Source organism: Neospora caninum, chromosome VIIa (assembly GCF_000208865.1).
Source record: "Neospora caninum Liverpool complete genome, chromosome VIIa".
Lineage (NCBI taxonomy): Eukaryota > Apicomplexa > Conoidasida > Eucoccidiorida > Sarcocystidae > Neospora > Neospora caninum.
The window spans coordinates 768586-796017 of record NC_018393.1 but is presented as its reverse complement, the minus strand read 5'-3'; the positions used below and the strand labels follow the sequence as shown (position 1 = coordinate 796017).

Below are 27432 nucleotides of genomic sequence, written 5' to 3'. Positions count from 1 at the left end.
ACTACCGCCTAGAATGCACATCAGGCAGTACACTGCCCTCTATGTACTCTCTCATGTGTTTTCTTGTTTTACCGCTACAGTACATCCGCCACATACCAAAGTTCTTCACTCGATGTATATCATCGTAACACCCTCGATTAGAAGAACGTCTCATGAGGTCAACGTCGCCGTGGGCTCTTGTCGTCTTGGTAGGATACCTCACCAGCCACCCGTTAACGAACCCAGCGTGGCCTGTGTGAATAATGGTACTGAGATTTGTGTCTCTAGACTGAGTTCCAGCAGGAAACGAAGAACTACCCAGAGAGCCCAGCAAAACGACCAGTGGACTAGTGCATGATGAGGCCCATTTCTCGCTAGGGACTCAGACCGCGTGAATGCCAAACACACAAACCTCACTTCACAGAGCATGCGCCAACGCACCGATGAAGGCCACTCCTCCCAAAGCCAGGGATGCCATCACCTCGGACATTGTTGCAGACGAACTATTTGCCAAAGCCTCAATCGTCACCACAACTTTACACACACTCGACGAATCTGTTTCGCTAGGCTCCTCCTCCATTTTCAACTCGTTAGTGGCGGTTGTTTTGCACCCGACCACAATATTTGCAGACTCTGTCGGGAAATCGTTCGGTGGAATCTCCAGTGTATAAACGTTTGTTCCTTCGGGTGTTTTCTGCCACCACGTTTCTTGGTATGTCGTGATGATCGAGGTGTAGTCTTTTTCTTCGCACGCACTGGTGGTATTGTTTTCTGAGCTACCGCAGTACTTTTTCTGGTACGTGCTCGGCAGAATATCTCCGTCAGTTCCACAAACCAGTGTGAACGTGTTTTGCGAGGGACTCAGCGTGATGGTCTGAGGTTCCTTATTGCTACTCGCTCCGTAAGCACACGTGACGGTCTGGTCGTTCTTTGCAGTTGCTCTTGCCGCCATTGTCACAGTCACTTTGCAGTGGTCTGCGGTCCCTTGATTTTTGAGGCAGCCGACAACGAATTTTTTGTCAGTGAACGGAAACCTCTCGTTCGGGATTGTTAGCTTCTTAGTCGTGGAACCGGTAGTATTGGAAACTGTATCCCAAGTGACGCTGCTGTCAGAGCTGATAAGAAGGGAATTGACGTTGATACATTTAGAACTGCCGCCTGATTTGCACTGATACAGCTGTTCTGTGTTTCCTGGGCAGACGTTCTTGCCATTCAGCTCATCGGGAGCGCACTTTAGGTCAGTTTGACAGCTTACCTGCAGCACATTTGTCTCTTCTGAAAGCGTTGCAGAAAGCGTTGTTGTTTGAGAATCATCTTTGAGGCACGTGCACGTGGTATTTCCGTCTTTCGCCGCCTCACATTTTGATGTTAGGGTGCCTGCCTGGGCGCGCACGGCTCGAACAACGGACAAAAAAGATCGGTTGTCATACTGCAGAGATGTGCCTGCAAGCAGCACCATTAGCGTTAGTCCCATTCGAAAACTCTGTCGCAATTTCTTTGGCCCTCCATAGTACTGATACGTCTTCAATGTCGAGGCCGGGCCGTGGGACCCCGGGCACCGCGCTTGCGAGTCTCCCGCCATTTCGTTGCAATCAACCATGTCACCGTCTCAGTGAACAACCGTACGACTGCTATTAACTGTCGCTCAACATGGAAACACGACGAGTTATAGTGTTTAAGGGCAACACACTAGCGTGTTTTGGACGAGGCAGTTACAGCATGGAACTCTCAGAAGGCCAGATGCTATAGGGTTGACGCGTCCCTGCCTCGTAACCAGAGGGGAGCGGCGAAGACACAGTTCGTTGGAGTGCTGTGCACGTCAGAGGACTGACAGCGGGTCTCTTCTAAAGTGTTGAATTTTGTGACGAGGGAGACAGCAGTATTCGCCAAATAGAACGAAACGTATTCAATTCAAAGCTCAGGTTTCCTTGCCACATGCTTCGCGCTTTTTGTGTTTGCTTGTTGGCCGCTGCTGCCGCTCGCAAGACAAGCGCGCGACAGGCGCTGGGGCCATCCCGCTCGGACTGCGGGCGGCATTGCACTCTGCGGTAAGAAGTGGCGTCGCAGCTGTCATGGCATCCGACAGAACCGAAGTAAAACAGTCCTTGTTCGCACATAAAGATCAAAACAAAACTGTATTAGCGAGGCGCTCTTTTCGGTCTGTGTCTTGAGGCTGTAGCCGAACAAAAGGATCTTCCTGGAGGCACTCACGTAGTATAAATGTACAACACAGGAGAGAGGAGGCCTGTGGCTCCAGTAGGCCACGCCCGTTTGAGTTTAATTGTGTGAGGGGATGAATGGCAAGCGCGGAGTATCTGTTGAGTGGAATTACTATGGTGGTATGGATCCATATTGGATGCTGAAGAAAAGAGTTTCGGAACACGAGTTAGTTTACTCCAAAGAGAGGAGTATGTTTTGAATCTGGCAAACGTAGTTCTCTTGGCGGTCCCGCAGTTTTGAGTCGCCGGAAGATTGTTAACCTCTTTCTCCCCGCATCGCTGCATCCCGTCTCCCTTATCGCTCCCTACTTCTCGAATACACACAGGCACCGAGTTAGATGGTCCAGCCTATTGCCGCGAATACGTCAGATGTTGCATCACAACAAGAGTGGAGACGGTTACCGGCGGGGAGATAAGTTGTGCAGACTTGCCAAAAATTATTCCAGTCTGAAAGTGGATAGGGAATCGTGTGTTCGCAGGAAACCGTTTCGTCATCTGTGCAGAGAACATGCAGATAATGCAGATACCTTCAATGGTGGTGGAGTCTGGTAACAGAAAGTTTCTAGTCCTTGTTTCCGGAAAACCCTCACGTGTTCCGAGGGAATATGCATTGAACAGTTCTCGTTCGCTGAGACGTCGGCTTCACAAAAAGCGCAGAATTTCAACTGCAGCAGGGATATCTTTATTACGTCACCTTTCCAAAGGGGCTCCATGTCTTCTCCGGAGCATTTTCTGTGAGTTACAGGGTCTTTTTCAGATCTGACAGTCCAGTGCCCTCGCTTTGTCCTCTCACGTTCTGTTTTCCCCGCCAGAGTACCTGTGCGACGTATCAAAATTCCTCAGTCGGTGCGAATCACCATACACGCGCCTACTGGAACCACGCCTGATAACGTAGACGTCGCCGTGGTGTGTTATGATTTTGAAAGTGTACTTCATCAAACCCCCGATAACCAACCCAGCGTGGCCTGTGTGAATGATGGTATTGAGATTGCGTGACCGTGCGGTGAGATCCAACAGGAAACGAAGACCTGCCGAGCGAGCGCAGCAAAACTACCAGTAGACTAGTGCAAAAGAGGACCATGTCTCGCTAGGGAGTCAGGTCACTAGGCTCCAAACACACGAAACCCACTTCACAGAGCATGCGCCAACGCGCCAATGAAGGCCACTCCTCCCAAAGCCAGGGATGCCATCACCCCGGACATTGTTGCAGACGAACTATTTGCCAAAGCCTCAATCGTCACCACAACTTTACACACACTCAACGAATCAGTTTCGCTAGGGTCCTCCTCCACTTTCAATGTCGTAGTGGCGGTTTTTTTGCACCCGACCACAATATTTGCGGGCTCTGCCGGGAAATCGTTCGGTGGAATCTCCAGTGTGTAAGCGTTTGTTCCTTCGGGTGTTTTCTGCCACCACGTTTCTTGGTATGTCGTGATGATCGAGGTGTAGTCTTTTTCTTCGCACGCACTGGTGGTATTGTTTTCTGAGCTACTGCAGTACTTTTTCTGGTACGTGCTCGGCAGAATATCTCCGTCAGTTCCGCAAACCAGTGTGAACGTGTTTTGCGAGGGACTCAGCGTGATGGTCTGAGGTTCCTTATTGCTACTCGCTCCGTAAGCACACGTGACGGTCTGGTCGTTCTTTGCAGTTGCTCTTGCCGCCAGCGTTACAGCCACTTTACAGCTGTCTGCGCTCTTCGCTCTGTTGACGCAGCCGACAACGAATTTTTTGTCAGTGAGCGGAAACCTCTCAGTCGGTATTGTCAGCTTCTTGGTAGTGTGACCGGCAGTGTTGGCACCTTCAACCCAGGTGACGCTGTTTCCCGAGTCCGTGAGAAGGTCGTTGACGTCGATGCATCTACTACTGTCGCCCCCTGTTGTCTTGCACTGATGCAGGTGTTCTGTGTTTTCTGGGCATACGTTCTCGTCGCTCAGGCCTCCTGGAGCACATTGTAGATCCCCTTGGCAGCTCACCTGCAGCACATTTGTGGTAGTGCCGCTTGTGGCTGTCTCACATTCTGATGTCGGGGTGCCTGCCTGGTCGGGTACGGCTCGAACAACGGACAAAAAAGATGGGTTGTCATACTGCAGAGATGTGCTCGCAACAAGAACAGTGACAGTTAGTCCCATTCGCAAGCTCTGTCGCAATTTCCTTTGCCCTCCATAGTACTGATACATCTTCAATGTCGAGGCCGGGCCTTGGGAAACCGGGCACCGCGCTTGCGAGTCTCCTGCCATTTTGATTCAATAGAGTATATCACTGCCTCAGTGAACACGCGTGCGACCACCGTTATCTGTCGCTGGTTTTGGAACAACGACGAGTTATAGTGTTTAAGGGTAATGTAGTAGCGTGTCTTGAACCAGGCAGTGACAGCATGGAGCTTTCAGAAGGCCAGGCGCAGTAGGGTTGACGCGTCCATGCCTCGAAGACGGGTAAGCAGAGGGGAGCGCCGCAGACACCGATGGTTGGAGTGCTCTGCACGCCAAAGGACTTCTAGCGTGTCTCTTCTACAGTGTTGAATTTTCTGACGAGGGAGACAGCAGTACAGTATCCGCTAAATAGAAGGAAACGTTCCTAATTCAAAGCTCAGGTTTCCTTGCCATTTTTTGCGCTTTTGGCGTTTGCCGGTTGGCCGCCGCTGGCGCTCGCAAGAAGCGCGTGACAGGCGCGGGGGCGATCGGGGTCGGACTGCGGCATTGCACGCGGCGATAAATGGAGACATCGCTGCTGTCATGGCCCTCCAACACAGTTAATATAGAAGCCCTTGCTTGAAGGTGACAAGCAGAATCGAACTGTATTCATGAGACGTTCCCTCCGCTATATGTCATGAGGATACAGTCGCGCCAAAGGACTCTCCTCGAAGTATTCCCTTGCTAGAAACAGGGCTGAAAACAGAGACGAGGTTTGTGACTCGAGTTTCCACGGGCGTTCGTGTTTAACTGCCTGATGGGTTGAATTGGAGTAACTGTTTGGTGGAATTACTACGGCGACCTGGTTCCATATTGGAAGCTGAAACGGAGTGTTTCAGAACACGAGCTAGTTCACTAGCACAGAGAGTGAAGTATGCTTTGAAGCTGACAAACGTAGTTCTCTTCGGTGTCCCGACGCGTCTCCACAGGATTGTTAACCTTTTTCTCCACGCATTGCTGCATCACGTCTCCATTTTTGCTCTGCTGTTCTCGAATACAAACAGACACCGAGTTAGATGGTCCAGACTATTGCCGCGCATACGTCAGGTTGCCACGAGAAGAGCGGGGTCGGTTGTTGCCGGGGAAAGAACTTGTGCAGACTTGCCCAGATGATCCCCGCCTGAAAATGGCTGGTGAATCGTGTGTTCGCAGGAAACCACTTCATCGTGTTCGGGGAGCACATGCGCATTCCTACAGGGTTGGAGGAGTCTGGTAACAGAAAGTTTTTTAGTCCTTGTTTCCAGAAAATTGTCGTGTCCGAGGGAATATGCATTGAACAGTTCTCGTCCGCTGAGACGTCGGCTTCACAGAAGAGCCGATTTTCATGTGCGGCGCGTATATCGTTATGAGGCCACCTTTCCGAAGTGGCATCACGTCTTCGTAGAGGACGTCTTTGTGAGTTACGTGGTACTCTTCAGATCTGACAGTACACTGCCCTCGATCTATTCTGTCATGCTTTCTTAACCGTTAGAGTACATCCGCGACGTATTAGAGTCTCTGTCTCGCCTTCTGCAACTCCTTGCCTTCGCATTTTCCCCCGTGGCAAGATACAGCCTTTTATAAACACAGGCAGGCAGCACGTTTTCTTGCCGAAGACAGCTTGTTTTGGGGGTTCTCTCTGATGTCTGCTCTGTTGGGGCTCACGGACTCCTCTGATCTGCCAGAGAAAGTTGCACGTTGTTCAACAGAAGTCCTGCGGGCCCAAATACCTTTTCGCAACTTTAGACGTGTGAATGCCCCATAAAAAAGCACAGACGACAAGAAGGGCGTCGAATGTGGAGTTGGAGTGCACCTCGAGTGGCGATACAATACGCTCTGACAGCAGAATAGGGGACGAGACAAAAATACTCACTAGGTGTGTCTATCCTTGAGGAGCACACAATTTCGCTCGCGGAGCGGACTCGTGGGCTGTTGTTTTTTCCCCTCCTGTAATAGACTGTGCAGGCACAAATGGGGGTAAGTTCTGGCCGCCACATTCTGTTTGAACGGGAGGGAGAGAGGCTGAAACAAAAGACCAGTTCCGGATGACAGCGGCTGCACACCAATGGATACGAAATACGGGGGGGGCAAGCCCGCGAAAACGAGACGGTTGCTTAGGTTTAAACCTTGGCTGCCGGTGAGGGAGGAAAGCCCTTCCGACGTAGACGTTGCCACCTACTCTGCGTGTCTTATTAGATCACGGTTCAGCACACTTAAATAAGGCTGTCAGCTGGAACTGTTTGTTTTCTCCTTTGTCCCGCAACCCATTACATTACATTGGAGACCGCCTCCTCCCTAAACCCTACGATACGCTGCGTACGGGGTATCGACAAAAAGTATCTACAGAGAAGCGATTAAAACAAACCGACTTAAATTCTACAATCGAAGCCTCCACCGTAAGGGGCGATACCAGGGAGCAAATCCATATACGTCGAAATTCGCTTAGTGCTTCGAGAGAAAAATCTATCCGTATCTTTTGTCTTCTACATTTGTTGTGATTCTGTATCTCGCCGCCGCCATGAGCATTCGCCACGGCGAGGTCGACCAGAGTAAATATCGCTGAAACAACAAAACACGAGGTGACAGAGCCCTGTCCAGACTGACGCAAACTTGACAGTCCGTTCCACTGGATGATCCTCTGTTCTGAAAGCATTCGAACACTTTGGGGAAACTCCCCAACTTCATCGCGGCTTCAAGAGGCACAGTATGACAATTACAACTCAGGTTTTAGGTGCACATGTACCTCGAAATATTTTTCAGAGTATCCCCTTCACGTTAAAGCAGAACGACATTCTACGAATGAGACAGGAAAAAAGATGCTTTGAATGTGCCAGCGAAAAACTGCCGTTCTCCGCATAATGAAACAGCACCGGACCGGCGTTGTCGTTGGACCGGCAGAGGCGGCTCTCTGGCCCCGGGCGAAAAACTCGTAACCTGTCGGCGCATGCCTCGAGACAATATCCATGGATTCCCGTTTATGCCAGGTTCTGGAGACGTTCTCGCGTCATTTCCTTCCACAGCAAGACCACCAGAGTTTAATGAGGGGGCTTCCGTCGAACGCAGCGGCGTTAACCGGGGAGTTGTCACTGGAGCGCGCTCCTCTGACTGTATGCCTCAAGTCTACACCCCCAAAAAGGCTTTGCTTCGTGTCCCCTGGGTGTGCTCTTGTTCAGTCTTCATCCGAGCTCGAGTCATCACTATCTGACGAGTCCGAGTCCTGTGCAGCAGCTGCGCGCCTGGCGACACTCGAGCCTGCGCCGTCTTGACTGGCTTTTGCCCCGGCCCCCGCGGCCTTGGCGACTGGGGTCGGTTCTGTGTCGGAATCATCGCTGGACGAGTCGGAGGAATCTGAATCGGATTCAAGTGTCTTCGCATCTGTGTTCGCTACACGTGACGCTGCAGCTTTCGCCTTCGGCGCTGGAGCTACAGTTGGGCTGGTCGCCGCTGCGGCAGGAACGCTCGGGGTGGGCGCATTTTCCGCCGCGTTCTTTCCTCCGTTTGCGGAGGTCGGGGCCGCACTGGCGGCAGCCTCTATCTTCATTTTCTTAGGCGCGGCCCTCTGCTTCGGCGCAGCGCCTCCAGCTTTGGCTTTTGCGGCAGCGTTTCCCTCCGCCTCTCCAGGGGAGGCATTCGTGACGGCCGGCGACACGGACGGATCCCGGGGCTTCCGGCCTCGCTTCTTCGGCGTGACAAAGGCTTCTTTGCTGTCTCCTTCGCCGCTCACCGCGGGGTTAGTCGAGAGCGCGCCTCCCGTAGCCACTCCCGGCGCAGCAACAGAGGCAACGCCCGGGTTCGAGGCAGGCATCTGCACAGTCGGATTTGCCGGTACCGACTCGCCCCCTTCAGAGTGCCTTCCTGCGCGACCGTCCAGCGCGAACGGCGGCCGCGTGCGCAGCTCCGCAGTGCACCATCCATACTTGAAGCGACGAATCGCACTGACGGTCTTGGCTGTCATCGCTGAGGCGAGAGCGGAGCACCGGAAGGCACAGACACAGCAGCGGCTGAAGAGCGGCATCTTTCTTGCATGCACACTCTCAGGCGATGCACAAACACGAGTTTAAGTGACGCCTAAGCAAAACCAACGCGGGCACCACGGAGCACGTGGAACGCAGGCTAGGGCGTCCACTCGCGGATTTCTAGGCAAACGCACAAGTTTTTTTGTCGTACGAAACAAGTGCAGGCGAATTGCGACGAAGAAAAAGAGAGGCAGTTCCAGCGTCAGACATGAGGTAGGACAACAGAGTGGAGCACACAGAAACGACCGCCGAACGAGATGAATGGGAAATCAAGGAGAGCCGACGAATGGCAAGACAGTTCACAGGGCGTTTCAGAGCGCGTTCATCAGCACGAACCACGAGAAGAGGAACAAGTTTAGAGGAGGCCGAGAACAGGAAATGAGGGGGTTTGTCGAGGCGAAGCGGCCACGAGCAGAATACGCAGCACTTCTCCAGCCGTCCGCGAAAAGAGACAGTTCCTGCAAACATCGCCGAACGCCCCCTTCTTTCCTTCACGACGTACAAGACACCTTTCTGCGCTGCCTCCCCGCCAAACCCACTTACCAGGTTTCCTGTGTCCGTGCTGCAACTCGTGGATGAAGCCTTCGGAACTCAAGCGCTCGTAAATCACCATGGGGACACCTGGAGCGGAGGAACAACAGACAAACAAAGTCGAGACGGTCAAGCTCTTGCCGCAGAGAGAACTGACGAGGCTGGTACCACCGAAGAGCCTTTCAGACTTCCTAGTTCTCTATCGCCCGTGGCCTCAAGAGTCGCTGCCCCGAAGCAAACGCGCATGCCTACTGGGTCTGCTGGCTCAGCTCTCAGCTGCGAGGCTCTTCGCGCGGACAGAGCCAAAAGTCAGGGACTGACGCTGGACCTACCCCGCGGGCCTGACAGAACAGACGCTCGGATGGCGCCGCTCTGCAGATCGGTGAGATAGACGGGGACAGGCTTTTCTCTCAGGAGGTGCACGAGGACGGTCTTCACGTACAGCTGGCGCAGCTGTTTCCGCGAGACTGCCGAGATGTCAAAGTCGCACTCGATAACTGCTTGAGCGTCGTCCATCATGGTGAGGCCGCTGGGGAGAGACATGCAGAGAAGCGAGGAAACGTGTCTTGAACTTTTTCGACCAAGCAGCACAACCTCCACAGATAGAGCTCTGTAGCCGGCCCTCGAACTCAGAAATCCAGGAAGGTGCGACGCCGAACACAGCGGACAGAAGGAAGGAACGGCGATAGCGGAGCCCACAGCGAGGAAGAAAAGGGCCACGTCACCCCGAGACTGGAGATGGACGAAACGGAAGAGCCGCGCCGTTCCCCCTAACCTTTCGGTGTACAGACCCCCCGACGGTGATGCGTTTTGTGGCTCTCCATCGCTTAGACACAGGCTTTTGGAGACAACCACTTCGACAAAAAGCACACACAGACACGAGTTTTTTTCGGCCAGACAACGGCACGTCCGACAAGATCATGAGGCTTCAACCGCCCAGCTCCTATCAACGAAAGGGGGTATGGTTTGCGCGGTTGCAGCGAACTCGCATTGGGCACAGAGAGAAGAGAGCAGAGAGAGAAGGAGGGAGAAGAATTTTTTGGGAAACCCTCAGGTGTAGACCTACTTATGCGGAGGCGGTCGGCGTAGGCTCCCGCCACCCTTGGCAATGACCAAGTCGACGCCGCCGGAGACAAGGCCAAAGCCGGGGATTTCCATCCTCATAGCGGCAGAGTCGAACTCCGGGTCCTCGGTTTCACGTCCCATGGTGAAAAGGTGCAGTTTCGCCGACTCCGGAATGACTGCTGAGAAAGCCTTCGCCACTCGCCGTGCATTCGCTGCACTGTTCCTTGGACCCTAAACGGAAATGCAAAAGAAAGTCACCGCTCGGACATCAGCACCCTGTGGAGACCATCTGCGTCGGGCGCGTGCGCAGGGAACTTCCGCGAACTCGAGAAGCGTCAAGTCATCAGGAACAAAGTTGTGGAAACCACAGGCCCAAAGAGCGAAGCAGGAGGCTCTTGTAGCCCTTTACAGTATTCCTCGTGGGCTGGCACAGGGCAGAATTACACGGGAGAGGCTAGGAAGAAGTTTTGAGAGAGGAAAAAGGAACGCGTCGATAGGAAGTGCGGTGTTTCCCGTATCCGCAGGCACTACATTGAACAACCAAAAAGAGCGTCCCGTGCATCCACAGCGCCCGGTCTTGCATCCCTCTTGGGGAATTAAAGTGGTGCCTGTCCCAGGGAGTTTGCTTCCACACTTTCATCGAAAGCCTCGGGAATCTCGGGTACCTTTTCCCAGCCCTTGAACTTTAGATTCACGACGGCAGGCGAAGAAGCCCCTCCTGCGTCTTCGTGTCCTTCATTCGCATTTTCTTCAGGTTTTCGAGGGGAGCCGACAGTAAGCGCCTCTGCGAAACCTGTTACCCACTGAAAGGCGGCAAATTGTCGAGGGTTGGCCGCCAGTTCGGCGGCAGACCAGAAAAGAGCAGGCGCACCAGGCCGAGCCCCCTCCGCCATTTTGCCAAGGAACACGAGAGCGTTGGAGCACGAGAGAAGGGACCAGTGAGAGAAGGAAAATGGCTGTGAAGAGGTGAGAAAAAGTAATGCGTTCTCAATTATTGGAAAGTGTGGACCCCGTGGAAATTCTCTCCCGCATTCGCAGGACGACAAGCGAGCAGCACGAAGCCCCACCAGATTCTACGTCACACATGCGCCGCACAGGAACCCGGAACTTCCCGGATTCGAAGACACGTTAGCCGATTTGCGCTATTCTCCCCGCTGACTCAGTTGCAAAGTACATTTTAATAAACCCGACTTTACTATGTGGGCGCCGACGCCTATTCCGCTGTTGTTTCTTTTGCGCTTCGCCCGTTTCGTGCAGCAGCCACCCGAAACTCGTCAGAAAACCAGACGGAACGAGAACCCGCGAATCCAGGCTTGGGAGGTGGGTCAGATGCGGTGCAACCGCCCACCGTCCCGCTGTCGCGGAGGGCAGCTGTTTCTTGGAACAGGGAAACCATGTCTTTCGTGGCCCACGAGAGAATGACATTGGATTTCCTTTGCAATACACATTGCGCTGACAACAGGACTGCGCAGAAGCGTACTGGTGGAGGTGTTCCAAACGAGAAAGATCCCGAAAATGGCGAGTGAATGAGCGTTCCCCAATTTCGCAGCCTCTGAGGTTTGTCGTGGGAACTTACTTCTCTGTAGCAGAGGAACGAGGAAACGCTGTCGATCGTGATAGTGTGGACACCAGATGGGTGCCAGGTATACAAAACTCTAAAGGATGCAGTCCTCTCCCCCTCAATCTGCCACTTGCACCCTGCCCCGGAAAGTACGGCCACCGTCGCCTCGTTAGCATGAAACCTTCTTGTGGGTATCTGGTACGGAAAACGCGAGACAGTGATTGACACATTCCGCTAAAGTTCGGCGGAGGAGCTGCAGAGATCTCTGGTTGCGTTAAACACAGTGAAGCGCGACGCGATTCCAGAAGTAGCCAGCTTGCCGGATCCTGTCGTCGCTGACTTGCCGTAAGAGTTGCGCGTGTGTCGGCAATGGATACAAAACTCCATCTTTTCTCGTGACAAGGGCTCTTCCTTTCGGCCGGCACGCTGCGTGACGGAAGTGAACCGGATGACATGCATAAACATTGGTAAGCAGTCCTATACGTCCCCCTGCCTGTGGGGCCGGTGCCCACGTGGGTCAGGCCACCCTCCACAAATCGATTGTTCGGTGTTTCCAGTTCCCTCTCGAAAACTCCGTTCTAAGTTTCGGGCTGAAAAAGCCTTGTCGTCATCCTCTCCGGTTTTGGGATAGACTGTTGACGCCTCGTACCCTGTTCTGAGACCCAGGCTTGAAGCTGCCGCGGCATATAGGCTGTTTCATTCGTGTGTCTCGTGTTCGTATGCTTCTAGCTTTCACACACAGCTGTTCCTTTGCTCAAAAAAAGCAGCCGACGTTCCCAGTCTACCACTTTTGCGGAAATGAGAGTACGGAAGACTGAACGCCCTGGTATGCAATGAAAACCGTATTCCTAGTCTCGGCAGGAGCTGCAAAAGCTGAACGGTCAGTGGCCTGTTGATCCATAGGAAGTACTACTAGAACAACAGGGTCGCTAGGAGAGACACGGCTTCGACGTGCTGGAAAAACGGCTGTTGTTTTTTTTTTGGCTTTCCTCGTCAATGCTGCTTCCTCGGACAAACGTCGCTTTTTTGCAATACTCCCCCGTTTCCACGCCACGCCGCCGAACAGGATAAGCGTTGGCGTGGGCAACCCTGTTCGTTACGTTTCCTGTTATCAGCGTCTGGGGATTTCGGTTTCTTACAGTGAGTATACGCGCAAAAAAAAGGAAGCGGGCGAACGCGAGAAAAGGGTCGGTGTAGTATGCTGAACCGCTCGGCTCGCCAGCAGGTTAGAACGGTGCCGTCCAGGCAACCGCGCTCGTGTCCGTGCTCTCAAACACCGGAATAATCGACAAGCTCTGCACTGTATGCTGAAAGCCCCACCTGTACTTATCTCACTTCTCTCGAGACACTCTTTGCACCTGCAATGACTAGCGGATCTCCAAAGGCCGGAGGACCTCCCGGTTCTACCAGAACCGAGGGCATGGCACAGAAAGTTTCTAAGCTCCTCGAGTTCTTGGATAAAACTGTTGTAGAGCCCCAGCAGATCCACCGCGGGGAACCGGAAGTTGGCCACACTGACACAGTGTTGCCTGCGAGTGCTGACAGACAGCTGCCGGGTGGGCTATTTTTTCACCCACCGGTCGGTGGAGACTCAAAGACGGCGGTTTTACGGCAGAAGGTCGCCGCCCTCGAGCTAGTGGTAGAGGAGAAACATCAAAGCGTCCTAGCACTCAAAAAACTCCTGGACCAGCAAGAAGAATCAAAACGGCAACTGACAGAGAAACTGCAGAAAGGGTTCAAAGCAGAGATCGTAGGTGGTACAGAGCCGCACGCGGACCCAGCACGCGATAACGTGAAAAATGGAAAAGACTATTGTACCGGATGATACACCAGATGAGCGTCACGTTTCCTGAGGAACGACAGGCTCTCGCATTGCACTGATGCGACACACATTTCATCAGCTGAAACATCGCTACAGCATAGGTCATGTAACGTGTTTTCTTGACTATCTGCGGATCAGGCCAAATATGAAGAGGCTCTGGACCGTCAGCTAAACATGGTGGACAAGCTTCTGGCCGATAAAAATGAGTTAACAAAGAAATGCGATGGCCTGGCGGAAGAGATGAAGCAAGCAGAGGCCAGGTTCCAGCTGAAGCTCGAGGAACAAGCCAAACGCTTTGAAAGAGAAGCTGAGCGTCAGAAACGGCAATCCATCAGTGCGGAGAAGGTGAATCTACAAAACGGGGTCATGCAACAGGCGAAGGGAGTGTTGCGCCGCCACTTTTTGTACATTTCTCGGCTACCCATTCCTGAGCACTTGCTACAGCAGGTCCCCCGTAGTATCTTCCTTCCATGTGGTAGTTCCACTTTGCAGTTTTCTTTCGGAGGGGCGGGTCTGAAAGGGCCACAAGGGCAATGCGGACGCGCCAGAATTTCCACATTCACCGAACTGCACAGAAGCGTACAGCCCTCATAATCATGTAGTTCTGTACGAGAGAAATCAAGAGGAGATGCGGAACCCAGGGAAAACAGCTGTGCTTCGTGGTGGACATCTGTGTCTGAGACTCCTACTTGACAGTGCACGGCAGAGAAATTCTTCGTCGTAGTCTTCCACTTGCTGTCTTGAGGCAGGCTCGGAGAGAAGCGTGGCAACGGGACAAGACACAAGAAATCAAAGAAATCACCATTAAAGGACTGGAACCCGAAATCCAGCGTCTTATGGACAGGCATCATCAAGAGAAGAGAAGAGTCGAAGAGAAAATGAGGCGCACTCTAGATGAGGTGGCGACAACACGACCGTTCGTGCACTGTGTCGCGAAAGTTGGATGCAGAACCGGAACTCTTCCGGCTGACAAAACATGTCGTGGTGTGGAGGGTGGATTACGATCGAGGCTCGTGTACGCCTCTAGTCAGTCTTCTTCATTTGGGCAGTGTCCCGGGCGCGCACGGTGTTACTGTTGCGTCTTCACGATTCCCAAACTCCAGAATTTGGCATATACTCGAATCAGGCTGGCGACGCTCGAGAGACCTGCGGACCCGAAATCGCGTCTTACTCTCTGTATCATTCAAATACACCAGCTGAGGGTCAACTGCCTGAGTGGCCCAAGCCGGAGCCCACGCGTTTCTCCTTTGTGTTGAGGAGAAAGGAGCAACGCTTCCGCCCTTGCCGTATCGAATGGCGCTCACTGGCGGATTGTGGACAGCAGAAAAGATGAGCAAAGCACGGGGTTGTTCACCCTTTGCGTGTATGTGCCGCAGTTTCAGAAGGACGCCCAGGAGAGAATCCATCTAATCAAAGAGCAGATGGCCCGCGACCACGACGACGGCCTCGAGCGGGAACGGGCGCATCATCGACGACTGATGCGCGAGCAACACGAGCAGTTTGAGAAAGAAGTAAGGCCAGCGATCGCCAGGAAGAAGATTCACAGTGAGTAGAGCCGGCGGTCTCCTGGACTTGAAGGATCTTTGCATTCTGACAAGCAGCGGCGATCTTGCGAGGCACGGAGCCGAATATTTCTTCGGAAAAGGCGGCACGTTTTCCCGCTCCGGACGGTGGCCGGTTCAGTGCCTCAACCGTCTTTGTCCATTTGCAGCAGTCGTAGGTTTTACATCGTTTGTCGCCGACGTTTGCCCAGCGGTTGGTTCTTCCCGGCGTTTCCTTGTAAGCTCAGAGAAGAAAGAGAAAATCATCTGGCGGACATGGTCGAGACAGAACAGAGATGGGAAAACCAGAAACGACGAGACGCCGCTCTCTTTGAGGAAAAGCAAACGTGAGCGCGCCGGCACTGCCTCAGTCCCCCCGCATCGCAACGCGTAGGTGGCGTTGCTACGCCACACGTTATTTTTTGGGGGAAACTATCGTCACGAGCTCCGCAGTGCTCGCCGCCTCCATCAAGCACGTATGGAGAGGCGTACTCTGTAAGATTTGTATATGCCTACGTGCATGCACATACCTTTGCACCTTATTTTCGACGGCGTCGTCCGAGATAGATGGAGGCACTCCAGCCCTCACGTCTGAGCGATGCTGGGGAAGCGAATGGACTCCAAAACAGAAGAGAAGGCACAGAGAGAACTGCAGAGAACAGCTCGTCAGGCGTCACACCGCGCAGGCGTACCGGCGGCCGCACTCCGCACGCGGCTTCAAGAGACCGCTAAGGGCGCTTCGCTGATGAAGAGTGAAGAGCGAAACGCCCTTGAACTCAACCCTTGCCTGCATCGTATGCCTCCTTATCGCTTCAAATTCCCCAGACAGTGCTTCGAGAGGGTCAAACGCGCGACCATGGTAATCCCCAACCGATCGAGTTCAAAGCCTTTTCTGCTGTGCGTTTCAGGGCAGCGATTGAGCAGGAAAAGAACCGCGCAAACGAGAAACTCGAGCAAGTGGCACGTGAAATTGATGCCCTGCGACAACAGCATGCAGAGGAGCTGGAGAGGGTGCGCCACGAACTGGAAGCGAAGGAGGCAGAGTGGCGAGACAAGCTTGCGCACGAGGTCGAACGTGAAACTCAGAAGAAACTGGAAAAGGTGAAGGAGGAGTTGTTGGAGGAGCGTGACAGGTAGCTTTCCGTCCAACAGGCGATTTCACAGCCGTGAGGAAATGGCTTTGCACACTGACGTAGTTAATCTGTCGTGAAGGTTCCCCGATCTGTAGCTCGGCACACAGCTCAGGTCAAACGAGTAGCCGCAGGAAGTCAGACCGGGATGTCCGAAAAAATGGGAATTCTTCACCATATAACGCTTCGCTAGCGGACTAGACCTCTAAGATAGTGAAAAGTTTACACCGAAGATCCAGTCAACGCCCCTTGAACTGGACGCGGGTTTACATGCACTAGCAACGTTGTAACACTCGGATGCATCGCGTGCTCTTACGATATGAAAGCCTTAAACGCAACCAGGTCTTTGATCGCACTCCGAGGAAAAGGACTACTTGGTATACATATTTGTATATATATTAATGTATATATATATATATATATACACATACGCGTATGTGCGAGTCGTCTTCCTCGCCACCTCCACGTCTTTGCTAGCATTCCTCGTGAATGGAATTTCGAAAATCTGCATCTAACAGTGTGGGTGATGCTTCGACTGCAGAAAGCTGGATGCAGTCATCGAGAAGATGGGAAGAGAGCAGTTGGAGATTCAGCAACAGCACCGGCGGAGAATCGACGAAGTTGCTCGCAGCGCACGCGCCGAAGCATCTGCACAGTTGAAAGAAGCCTTGGAAAAGAACGCGAAACTCGTCGAGTCTCTGAAAGTAGGGTCCAGCAAGTTTGCGGTACACCCTTTTATATTGCTTCTGCTGCTAAATAGACACAACGGCGAAAAAAACAGTGGTGTTTACCTCGTCTTGCCTGTCGCTGGAAGACGTGAAACGGGGTTGAAACGAGGGCTTCAAACTTGCAAGCGTGGCCTCCAGCAGTCGATCACCCGATGAACGCAGAAAAGCAAGAGTGTTTCATGGGTGTGGCCAGTCTAACGCAAGATTTCGAGAGCCCGTGGACCTTGGAATGTCAGATGTTTTGCCGTCTTTCGCCTCCGTCGTTGACAGCTGAAAGAGTTGGAGGTTGAGGCTGCAGAAAAGCGCATCGCGGATCTTGAATTCACCAACTCGGAGAGACAAGCAAAAATCATCGAGTACGAAGCCAAGCTTGAAGAGCGGAGACAGCAGAACCAGGTGAAAGTTCTGTTTTTCTGGCAAACCGTCTGGTGTTTGTAAGACAGTAATAAACTCGCCTGTAGACAACCCTGACTGCGCGAGTCGACGCGTCGCAGCGTCGACTGCTGGGCATTCTCGTGGGCTGATAAAAGTGGGTTTCGCCTTGTCATAGATACCCCAATTTTCTCTGGCATGGCCGAACAAATATCCACTCGGTTTGTCTCATCGTGGTGAAGACGAACTTACAGAAAACTCAAACGATCCTGTTCAGCGCCGCAGCCTTATCGTCTCCTCCCCGAGAGACAAAGCGCCGACTTTTAAATCCAGTCACTCGATTTTCTTTTCCCCCCCCCCCCCCCCCCCCAGGCGTTGCTTGAGGAGAAGGAAGACGAGGCTCGGAAGTGGAAGTCGGTCATTGAAGATCAGGAAGAGGTAATCGTCGAGGAAAAGAACAGTGGAGACTAAACGAAACATCTCCCAGAGCTTGAACCGAACGGCACGGACAAAGCTCCTGCTCTGCGTAATTAAAGCTTCGCCACATGGGCACCATCAGCAACAGAGAGGGATGGCGAGGGGAAAAGTCTTGAACTGCACGCTTTTGCCTTGGTGTGCTCTTTGCAGATGTTTGCTGCAAAACTGCAGTCACGCGACAAACAGGTGCTGGACCTTTCGAAGAAAGTCTCGGAGTCTCAGCAGGCCGCCGAAAAGAGCAGGCACGACAACGAGTTACAACTCGAAACCATCGAAGCAAAGGTGAAGCAGGCTCTGTGGGCCAAGGACGAAACAATTCGAGAGCTACGAGAAGAGACGACTGCCCTCGAAACGAAGGTACGACGACTCCAACTTGCGCCGGTGGACCATGGCACTCGGGAATGGCGATCACTGGTCGGCGACCGAAAAGGATACAAGATACCTTGCTGTTGTGTATCTTCGTGGACGACTCCATTGGCGTTTTCCTTACCACACGCTGTTCCTCCCAGGTTGAACACTTACGCGACATGCTCCGGAAGCAGAGAGAAGACATTCTCGACCCGTGTCAGATTTCAATTGAAGAAGAAACCACGCGGTTCACGTTGCCCAGTGCTCCACCGCAGGACTCGACACAAACAAAGCAGTCGCCCCTCTGTGTGCAAAAACCCTCCAAATCGGCCGGCGGCGCAACCCATCGTCCTCGGAAAGCGGGGCCGTGGATGCGCACATAACACCCAATGTGTACGTTTATCTTGCTTGGGCGTCATTTTGAGTTCTGCGTCATGAGGCAACCGTCCGCGTGCAACGCGCAAAGCATTCAGTTAAATTCAGTGGAACCGAGATGAAGGCAAAACGGTGCTCTCGATGTCCGTGTAGAGGCAACTTCTTAGCGTTTCCCCGGACGTCGCTGAATGCCTTCTAGCTGTACACATTACGACGCGTGCACAGTTTGATGCTTCTCCATGGAAGGGGACTTCCAGAGCTCTGACCACCGCCTGGTTCCTGCCTTTTCGCAATCGTGGATCGCTGCCTAACTGCACTACTTCTTTGCCTGCCACTGGCTCTACAGAGGAGGTGGATTCTGGCCGGTCGACCTAAAGCCTCTGGGCTTGGAAAACAACCAGAAAAGGGAGGAGAAAACGGAATCCCTGAGTTATCCTTGCTTGCGCAGTGTGTATCAGCTGGTTGAAGAACCTGCCTTTCAGCTCGCATACACAGAACTGCCGTGTAGGGAATTTCTGCTACACTCGTGACGCGCCCCGCCACTGCCGAGCACCGCGCGGCAAGAGGACCTCTCCAGAGTTCCCTCTGATGGTGGAAGTTTTGCCGGTCCCTCTTTCCCATCTTATCGAGAACCAATCGCCACATCGAGCAGTTCCGCACTTCTCAAGTCTAGCAGAAAGCTCAGACCTCGTTTGACCCGCGCGCGCACGCTTGACATGACACATGGCAGTGACACACTGACGCGTGGTGTTCAGTGCAGGAAGATCTATGTATCCGTTTGCTGTTGCAAAGCAAAGCATCTCACCGGTTTCCGTGCATCACACATTGCGTACCCTGGAACAAGCTACCCAGTGGCAGCGCGAAACGGACGGGAACAGCTACGCACTTCAAAGGCCCCTAGTTGAGTCTAGCAGCGAGACGCGAAAACCCCGAGTGCAACAGCAGCACCTTTCATTAGAAGCTGCTTCTTCCCCCCTCTCGAAAATGCGTGAAGCCCACGAGACCCCCCCGTTCCCTGTCCGACTCCTCCGTTTTGGGATCTGTCGAATCCCCGTTTCACGATCCTGACACAACTGCGCAGGCGTTTTGCTCGTGGTCGGGGGCAATGGAGGCAATGGCGAGAAACCTTCTGCGATAGAACAGGGACTGCGAATTGAACTCGGTCGTCCTAGGCAATAAAAATGATATACAACACGAAACAAAAGGCCAGGAGGAGGAAGCCGAGAGACTGCATGCGCTGCTGTTCCTCTGAAGAGCACATTCCGACAGATCCCGCAGAAAAAAAGCATCGCGCAATGAGACCAAACAGCACACGTCCACAGGGAACCGAAGAAAATTTCGTGCCCACATCTCTAGGCCGTACGGCTGCCTTCCTCAAGAAAGCAACTTTGAGCGGTGAAAGACGGGACGGAGACATCCCCGAAAAGCGGTAGCACTGGCATTCAACCTCTCTAAGGCGAGAGCTGTACACGTGGATGTAAACAGCCGAAATCCCCCTGGTCTGATTCAGCAAGGCTGTGTGTTCGACAAGGATGGCGAAATCGCACTGCATATGCCGACTGCTCCTTCGGAAAGCGTACCACAAGCGCTGAGACACCTATTTCCTCCCTTCTCTCGCTGCGTGACGTTACCTGTGAGAACTTGGTCTGGACGATGAACCCCCGGACGCCGCCGATGTGCGCCAGGCGGAAAGAACAGCCAGTCGAAGGCTGAGGACGCGGAGGTGGAGAAGCCTGTGTTGACGGCTCCGCCTCCCCACGTCACTCCGAGGCCGAAGAAAGGAAACAAACCAAACGACAAACTCGCACCGCCAGTTCCGCCCTGAAGAACCGAACCAGGGCACAGAACACGGCAAAAAACGCCAGTGAAACACTCACCGCGAAACCCCAGGTGCACGGACACACGAAAACCGAATCCCGCCCGCTGCCGAAACAACGCTTGTCTTTGGTGTCGCCGGGCTACAAGAAACAAGGGAACTTGAGGTGATATGAAACGAGTGACGCGCCTGGCTCAGCTGACGATCGAAGCACTTGCACGAAAGGCAGCCGCTTTCAGTGTCCGGTGTCCGGACGTGGGAACAGAGCGAGGAAGACTAGTCTCTTTTCTGCTCTTCGCAAAAGCGGGTGTTCGTCTCCAGATCTGCGGGCCCTCACCCCGAACCTGACACTCGACTGGCTTTGCGGCCCAGGCTCCGGCCGTTCCGCCCGCGGCCTCTCGGGGATCCTGCCTGCGCTGCACACACAGAAAGGAACCGGACAGCTCCCCGATGCGTTGAATCAAAGAGGCGAAACGCCCCACTATTTGCGGACCGGCAGGAAGTTGGCCAGTGCAAATCTGCAGCGTCAGAAAGAACCTCCCGTCCAGCGACGCGCGGAGACAAACACCAGCTGTACCATGGACGCTGTTTTGACGACCTCATTCAGACATGGATACTTAGCACCACCGCGCGGGTTCGTCCACCTTCGCGTGCCAAACAGAAACACACAAGGAAACACCCGCATCCCGGCGCGGCGCACGGGGTGCGGAAGAGAGGAGATATTCGCCAGGGCGCGTCTTCCGAACGGTGTACATACAGCCGACAACACGTGTGGACCCTCGTAGAAGACGCATCGGTGTATGCGGAGTCCCCGCGTGTAAAACTCGAGCCTTATGGAGAAAACGCCATTTGCGGCGTTTCGTCGCCCGAGCCATGTGCGGAAAAGCGAATTCAAGACCCCGATTTCCGCCTCAATGCTCCAATGTCTTTGGGCTCGGGCCCCGCCACGGACACCCCCGACTGTGAAACTTACGCAGTCTCGCCTTTATCCGGCGCATCGCGGGGATGCTTTTCAGCGCCCCGGCCGTAAATGGGGATGACGTTGCTAGTCGTCGTGTGGCCCTTGCACACAGGACACTCGCTGGCTCCTCGTCGGAGCCAGGAGTGCAGACACTGCCAGCAGAACTGCAGGCAAAACAGAGAGGAAGAGAGGACAGGGGAGGAAATCCTGCCTAACTTGTGTCGCACGCGCACTTGAGGAGGGCTAAAACACACACAGCGAACCCCATTCCCGGAAAAAGGCACTTGCAGTCGAGCAGAGAAAGCTCGCTGGGTCGAGAGGGGTAAAAACGTGCGGGCAGTCTTCGTCCCCATTCGCCCAGGGCCGTAGGCGACACAGGGACAGGCCATTGAAATGTGCAGTTCCATTAGAAGCCGAAAAGGCTCCGGAGGACCTGACACGCTCTAGAATCCGGCGGTGTCTCGTTTCGCTAGCCACATGCCGAACCCGTCGCCTGACCACTCCGCAGCTCAACAGTGAGGGGTGAACGCATGCCTATACGCAAGTCGTCTAGGTTGCGTGTACAGCCCACCCTGCTGGCACGCTGCATGTACACCCGAGATGTGGTCGGTCTCGCGACTCGAAGTCCCTTACCAGGTGTCCACATCGAGTAACCACAGGATCTGTCGCCTCGTCGAAGCAAATATTGCATTCGAATCGGGTATTTTCATCTCCGCGACTGCGTGAAGATGCCGAGGACGATGAGGAAGACGACGTGGTGGTAGTGGCGGAGTTGCAGCCGGTCCTGTTCCGCATCTCTCCCGCTGTTCGGCCAGTTCGACTGGATCGTCCTGGATAGACAATGCTGTACGCGCTAGAACGGGAGAAGGCGCTCTCTGCAGCGCTCACTTCGCTCTGGGGTCTTACTTCTCTTGCTGCCTCGGACGAACCTTCAGCAGAGGTTGTCTCCTCTCCCCTCTCTTGTCCTCCCTCTTCCCCTGCTTCCTTCTCCGGCTCTCGGGGACAGGATTCCCTCGCAGCCGCTTCTTCACCCTCTTCCCCTTCATCTTTTCCTATCTCTTGGTTCCCTGCTTCATCCTTTCCTTCATGCTTCCGTGCGTTGCGTCCACCGCTGTCTTCTCTGTCCCTCGTCTGTTCCTCGTATCCTGTCGGGTCTGCTTCCTCTGTCTCTCTGTCTTGTCCCTGCCTCCGCTCTTCTGTTTCTCCTCCGTTCTCGCGCCCCTCTTCTTTCCTCCGCTCTTCGTCCTCATGCTCTGCCCACCGCCCTCCCCCAGTTTCCGGCGACGGAGCCGGCAGAGAACCCCCCTCGCCTTCTAAGGGCTTGGCAGACACGCCGCGAACCTCTCTCATCGAAGACGAGTGTGAATCAGAAGAAGGCACCTTCTCACCTGGAGAAGAGGCAGAGGGACAAGAAGCAAACTTTTGCTCTCCCGACACGGAGAGCGACACGGGCGCAGACGCCATGTCGAGAGAGTGCGCCGCGGAAGGCGAGCTCGCGTCCTCTGCAGGTGGTTCGCTGGAAGGCGCAGAAGCGTCTTCAGGAGAGGAAAGGGGAGAACAGCGCATCGACGGTTCTCCGGCGAAGGGAGGACGCGACACGGAAGAAGAAGCCTGCTGACGGGAGGTCCTCTCCATCGTATCAACCGCCTGAAAAACTCATTTCTCGCCGCTTCGCGTGACTATAGTGAACAAACGGACGGAAAGAGGCGGCAGGTACAAGAGGAAGAAGTCGAAAAGACGATTCTTTCTACAGAAGACAACGCTGTTATGGCCGGCGAACGACCAGACCACGGATCAAGTCATGGCCATCACGAAGGCGACAGCGGTCTCCCGCTTTCCGGTCGATACGCAGCACAGCCCCCGCTCTGTGGAGACGCTTTTTTTTCGTCAAATGAATCCACCTGGATAGACCTGCGCGTCTCTGTCGCGCCGTCCCTCTCCTGACACAGGCGCGACAGCCTTCGCCTCTTAACCCTTCTGAACGGCCTTCCCGGGAAAACGGAGCGTCACCTTGTCAGTGATGAAAAGGAAGAAAACTGCGAACAACAGTGGGGAACGACGAAGCGCGAGGAAGCGGAGAGACAACCGTGGCAAAAATCTGGAGTGGAAAATTGACTCGGAGGCCTGTGATATCGATGGACATAACTGGAATCTGCGCAGAACTTCCCAGTGACAGGCAAGCACGAGTAAGGCCTGGCCTCAAAGGGTTGTCCGTGCAAGAATCGCAGGAAGTCTCTCTCCCCCCAGAACGTCTTCCAGACGCCCCGAATTCCTCACGGGAGACCCGGGCAGAGAAGATACGGGACATAAAAGCCACGCGGCATTCCTGCCATCTGCGTGATATCGTCTGAGGGCCAAGAGCGTAACATCAGCGGCCGAGTTCGTCTCGGCCATGAAGACCACGCAACGGTGAAACTTACGGTGTACATTCACCACGCAGATGCGGGGCGGTCGACGGCCGCAGCGCATCTATTCCTCGGCACACCAGCGTGTTGACGCGAATAAACGCGCTGAAGGGCTAGGACCTCTCGCTGTAGATCTGCCTCATGCACGCTCGAATGGGAAAAGAAGAGAGGAAGCACGACAAAAAAACGAAGAGCCGCCAAAACGCCGAACGCCAGCAGCTCGGATGCGCCCAGCAGGGACCGTTTTGGCCTGCCAGGAGAGCGCCAAGATTGCCACGAAGAGAAAGAGACGTACGTAAATGGAAGCCTGCACTTGCTGCACGAACTGCTACTCTGTTGTCTTTCTTAGGAGAGTGAGTTGTTCTCCATTCTGCTGGCCTGGTGAGAAGCACACACGAGGAAGACTCGCGCAATGAAACGACGGAGCCGCGGTAGGGAGACCCGCCCGAGTACGTGGCTCTTGAGGAGAATTCGATAGAAATGGAGAGAAACCGCAGGTGAAAATCGGATTGCGGCCGCAAAAGTACTGTTCGGTCTTTTTACGGTACGAAGAGCTGGTCAACGCTCGCAGAATTCACAGAAAGACTCGCTGGCTGGGGTAACGCTCGACCACGGCCCAGGCGGTTGCGTTGTCGCTGTCCGCATGCAATAGGCAACCGTGGACGAGGCCGCTGTGCCGGGACAAGCGAGCAAATGCCACGCTTTCTCTACAGGAAATCCGTCACACCAGGAGCCGCAGGTGAAGACAACTCTGTTTTAAAGGAAGAAAGAGGACACCCGGTTCTTCCAGTAGGACGGGATGGACTTTGACGACCAGAAGCTCGCCGTGCTACCGTAGATTCGCCGTTGAGATGCGCACTCAACAACTCAACGTTGCATGCACACAGATCGGAACAAGGCCCAGAGCCAGCGACTCGTCAGTCGAGAGAACGATGCTCCTTTCAGCCGTTCCCCAAACTTCTGGTCCCCTTGCAGGTGCTGACGGGAGTCTCTTAAAGAGCGAGTGCCGACAGAAGAACTTTGATAGAGGCGAACTGAGACGGTCTCGTTCGCTGTTGTTTGTGGCAAAGGGAGAGTCGGGTGTGTCTACATATCGCAGGATTGAGTGTGGATTTTGGACGGTTTTTCTCGTGCTTTTCAAAATTCTCGGCGTTCTGGTATCCGCCAGCAGCCGTCGCACAACTCTTTGGCACTGCGGCAGCAACCTGGGATGGAGCCTCTGTTCGTAGTTTCTGGCCGGCTCTTCACGAAATTTTGCGCTTTTCACTCCTCCAAACGGTGCCACGAGACAGCTGTGTTGGGTACGTCGATATAGAGAAGCGGAAAGAGAGGCGAAACTGAGGATTCCAAATTCGCACCCGTCCCGGGCACCTTCACTAACACCGTAGGGAATGCACGCGACTCGATTCGGGCGCTTACGTGTTGTGCGCCGCCTGCTAAAATCTTCGCATCACGGAGCGTCGTAGGGTCCGCAAGACCCGGGTTTTCGCCACACGGACCAGAAAAGAAACATCATTTCTGGTTGACTCTCCCTGTCGGTACTCTCAGTCAACAGTCGTCGCATGAGTGTGCCTTGGAGACCAACCCCATCTGTCGCATGCTTCAAGACGCCCCTCCTGTATTTGCTCCGTAGAGCTACAGGGATAGCAATACACAGACACACGCATCCTAGCTGCATTGCGCACTAACAGGTTCCTCGTGCCCAGACCGGGGGCTGCTGAGCACCCACCTTCTATGCCAGCGGGCGAATCTGGAATTCGCCCAAAAACTCAGGCCTTCTTACAGCCGTCTAGCACACGTGAACATCCTGGACGGTTTTTTTTTCGTGACCGGTTCATGCAGTTTTAAGAAGCCACCGTAAAAATGAAGGGTCAGACCCTCGACTGCGTGGACAGGGGTTGGTGCTTCCCTGTAGCCGCCGCAGGTGAGGAGTCGTTGAACAGAAAACGCGTCTTTCGTCAAAGTATGCTGTCTTTTCGCCCTCGATGAGCCTGTCTTTTCTGTTGGCGCCCTGCATTCCATTGCCGTAGGCGAGCCAGAACGGTGCGCCGGCATTTCCTTTTTCCCGGACGAATGCGTATCTTATCTAAGTTGAGAAAGGCGCGTTCGCTGAAAAGAAAAGGACTGCCCTCGCGGCTCGTTAATCGGGAGAGAAGCCGTTTTGATCCTGCGCCCCCCCCCCCCGCGCGATCCCTTAGATCACCGGCGATGTGAGGGCATATATTCGCTCCGTATCGCAACGCCAACAGGCAGCGACCGAAAGACACCCTTTCATGGGTCCGTTGCGTCAGATACCGTGTTCTTCCCGGAACGACATAAGGCAGAAAACCCGAAAGGCTTCGCTCGCGGCGTGGCAACGGCCCTCTCCCCCCCTATCCCACGATCGGGTCCATCTCCAGGTGTCTGTGTTCTCCCTGTTCCCCTGTTGTCGCAGCCTCAGAAGGCTTCTCCAAGGCCACCTCACCGGGGCCTACTGTATAAGTAACATCGAAAAACAGACACATTCTAGTTCCTAGGATACTGAAGACGACTCCAGCTTTATGAGATACAGACAACCAAGTTCTCTATGGGGGAAGTACACGATGCCCAGTGAGGCACACCTGTCTGTGCACCTGACAGCATCTCTTCGTAAACACAGTGTCTCACCAAGTGGGGGCCCTCTATTCAGGTTGCTTTTTTTATCGGCACTTTCTTGCCGGTTCACTCATCGAGGAGACGACTGCCTTGCGCTCTCTAAGTCCCACCGCGGGGTAGGGGTTACCCAGGAATTTTTCCTGACGCGTTTCGCCTCGCTGGAGATGCTCGATATTCATAATTTACTGACATGTTGATGGCATAAATACTAACAAACCACCCGTTTTGGGTGGTATTACTTTTAACACCGTAGAATATGTCTTCCAGTCGTTTTCTCAAAGGCTGGAAACCTAGGCAGTCCGCCCAGTTCAGGCGGTCCACTCGATCCTTTCGAGCGGCACGCGGGGAAAACGTCGAGGTCTTGCGGCGACGCTCTAGTCGACCCCAGAGCCTAAACACGCAGCCTGGCAGTTGACAATCAAAATGAAGCTTTTACAGACGGGACACAGTTGGCCCTTCTAGAAGCAGCTCTCTGAACAACAGCCCAGCAGCTGAGCTCGATTTCACGTCGGAACTCTCGGTAAAAAAGCACGTTTCTCTCAACGCAAAGTTGGCGGTCTTGCGGGTGTGAGACCTGTGTCCGTTAACCGAAGTTCGGCACCTCCGGAAAGTCTAGGATTCGTCTTCTTTACTCTGGATTCGTGACGCGAACTTATCTACAAGCCGTGTCTCGTCTATGTGTGTATAGACGCTTGCACATACAAATACATGTATAGATGCACATATATATAATTATTCATGCAGATGCCGGTATATTATACCTGCGTACACATTGCCGCGCAAAACTGAACTGGGGCAGCGGCCTACACACTCCGCGTGGTTGTTTTGCTGTTTCTGTTATTGCATGAATGCTGAGGGAAAAACCAAACAGAATGCTTTTTCCCGCGAAACGAGAACAGAGTGGAGCCAGGCCTGTTTCGCGTGTGCGGATTTACTCCTGGCGCATGCAGCCACAAAAAGGGCTGTGTCTCCTGGCCAGTCTTGACGACGAGGACATTGGTGACAACAACGCACAAGCTTTCTACCGCACATCAGCCCCCGATCGTTCCACCCTTCAAAATGTGGCCGAGAAAATAGACGATTAATTTGTCTCGGAGGTTCCTTCCTTCTCTCTAGCTCGGGAAAGACCTGGACAAGCTGGTGTCGCCGTAGCGCGACCCAGGCCTGCATCTACACACGCATGCGCATGCACATCAAAAACATTCTCGGCTCAACTGGGCAAGACAAAACGCCGAGGCGCAAGATCGTCTTCTGGCGTTCTGTGCTCTTTTAAATTTTTTTGAT

The 27432-nt window shown here is 53.8% G+C and overlaps 5 protein-coding genes across 5 annotated transcripts; 1 reads left to right on the top strand and 4 right to left on the bottom strand.

The window, feature by feature from the left end:
• Positions 1–397: 397 nt before the first annotated feature.
• On the bottom strand, positions 398–1579 carry NCLIV_020090 (SRS domain-containing protein; the record flags this gene model as incomplete). The annotated part of the gene is made up of 1 exon (XM_003882203.1): positions 398–1579. The coding sequence occupies one exon, from the start codon at positions 1577–1579 to the stop codon at positions 398–400; it is 1182 nt and encodes a 393-aa protein (XP_003882252.1).
• A 1749-nt stretch (positions 1580–3328) lies between these two features.
• NCLIV_020080 (SRS domain-containing protein) lies at positions 3329–4435 on the bottom strand (the record flags this gene model as incomplete). Its single annotated transcript, XM_003882202.1, has 1 exon — positions 3329–4435. The coding sequence occupies one exon, from the start codon at positions 4433–4435 to the stop codon at positions 3329–3331; it is 1107 nt and encodes a 368-aa protein (XP_003882251.1).
• A 3100-nt stretch (positions 4436–7535) lies between these two features.
• NCLIV_020070 (conserved hypothetical protein) lies at positions 7536–10871 on the bottom strand (the record flags this gene model as incomplete). Its single annotated transcript, XM_003882201.1, has 5 exons — positions 7536–8323; positions 8926–9003; positions 9246–9442; positions 9980–10209; positions 10644–10871. 5 exons carry the CDS (start codon positions 10869–10871, stop codon positions 7536–7538), a joined length of 1521 nt encoding a protein of 506 aa, XP_003882250.1.
• A 2031-nt stretch (positions 10872–12902) lies between these two features.
• Positions 12903–18381, top strand: NCLIV_020060 (conserved hypothetical protein; the record flags this gene model as incomplete). Its single annotated transcript, XM_003882200.1, has 10 exons — positions 12903–13289; positions 13500–13706; positions 14738–14906; positions 14963–15077; positions 15811–16035; positions 16574–16736; positions 17031–17156; positions 17505–17570; positions 17760–17966; positions 18220–18381. The coding sequence occupies 10 exons, from the start codon at positions 12903–12905 to the stop codon at positions 18379–18381; spliced, it is 1827 nt and encodes a 608-aa protein (XP_003882249.1).
• A 1119-nt stretch (positions 18382–19500) lies between these two features.
• Positions 19501–22675, bottom strand: NCLIV_020050 (Zinc finger (C3HC4 RING finger) protein, related; the record flags this gene model as incomplete). The annotated part of the gene is made up of 6 exons (XM_003882199.1): positions 19501–19580; positions 19964–20153; positions 20210–20290; positions 20486–20564; positions 21122–21273; positions 22016–22675. 6 exons carry the CDS (start codon positions 22673–22675, stop codon positions 19501–19503), a joined length of 1242 nt encoding a protein of 413 aa, XP_003882248.1.
• Positions 22676–27432: the final 4757 nt, after the last annotated feature.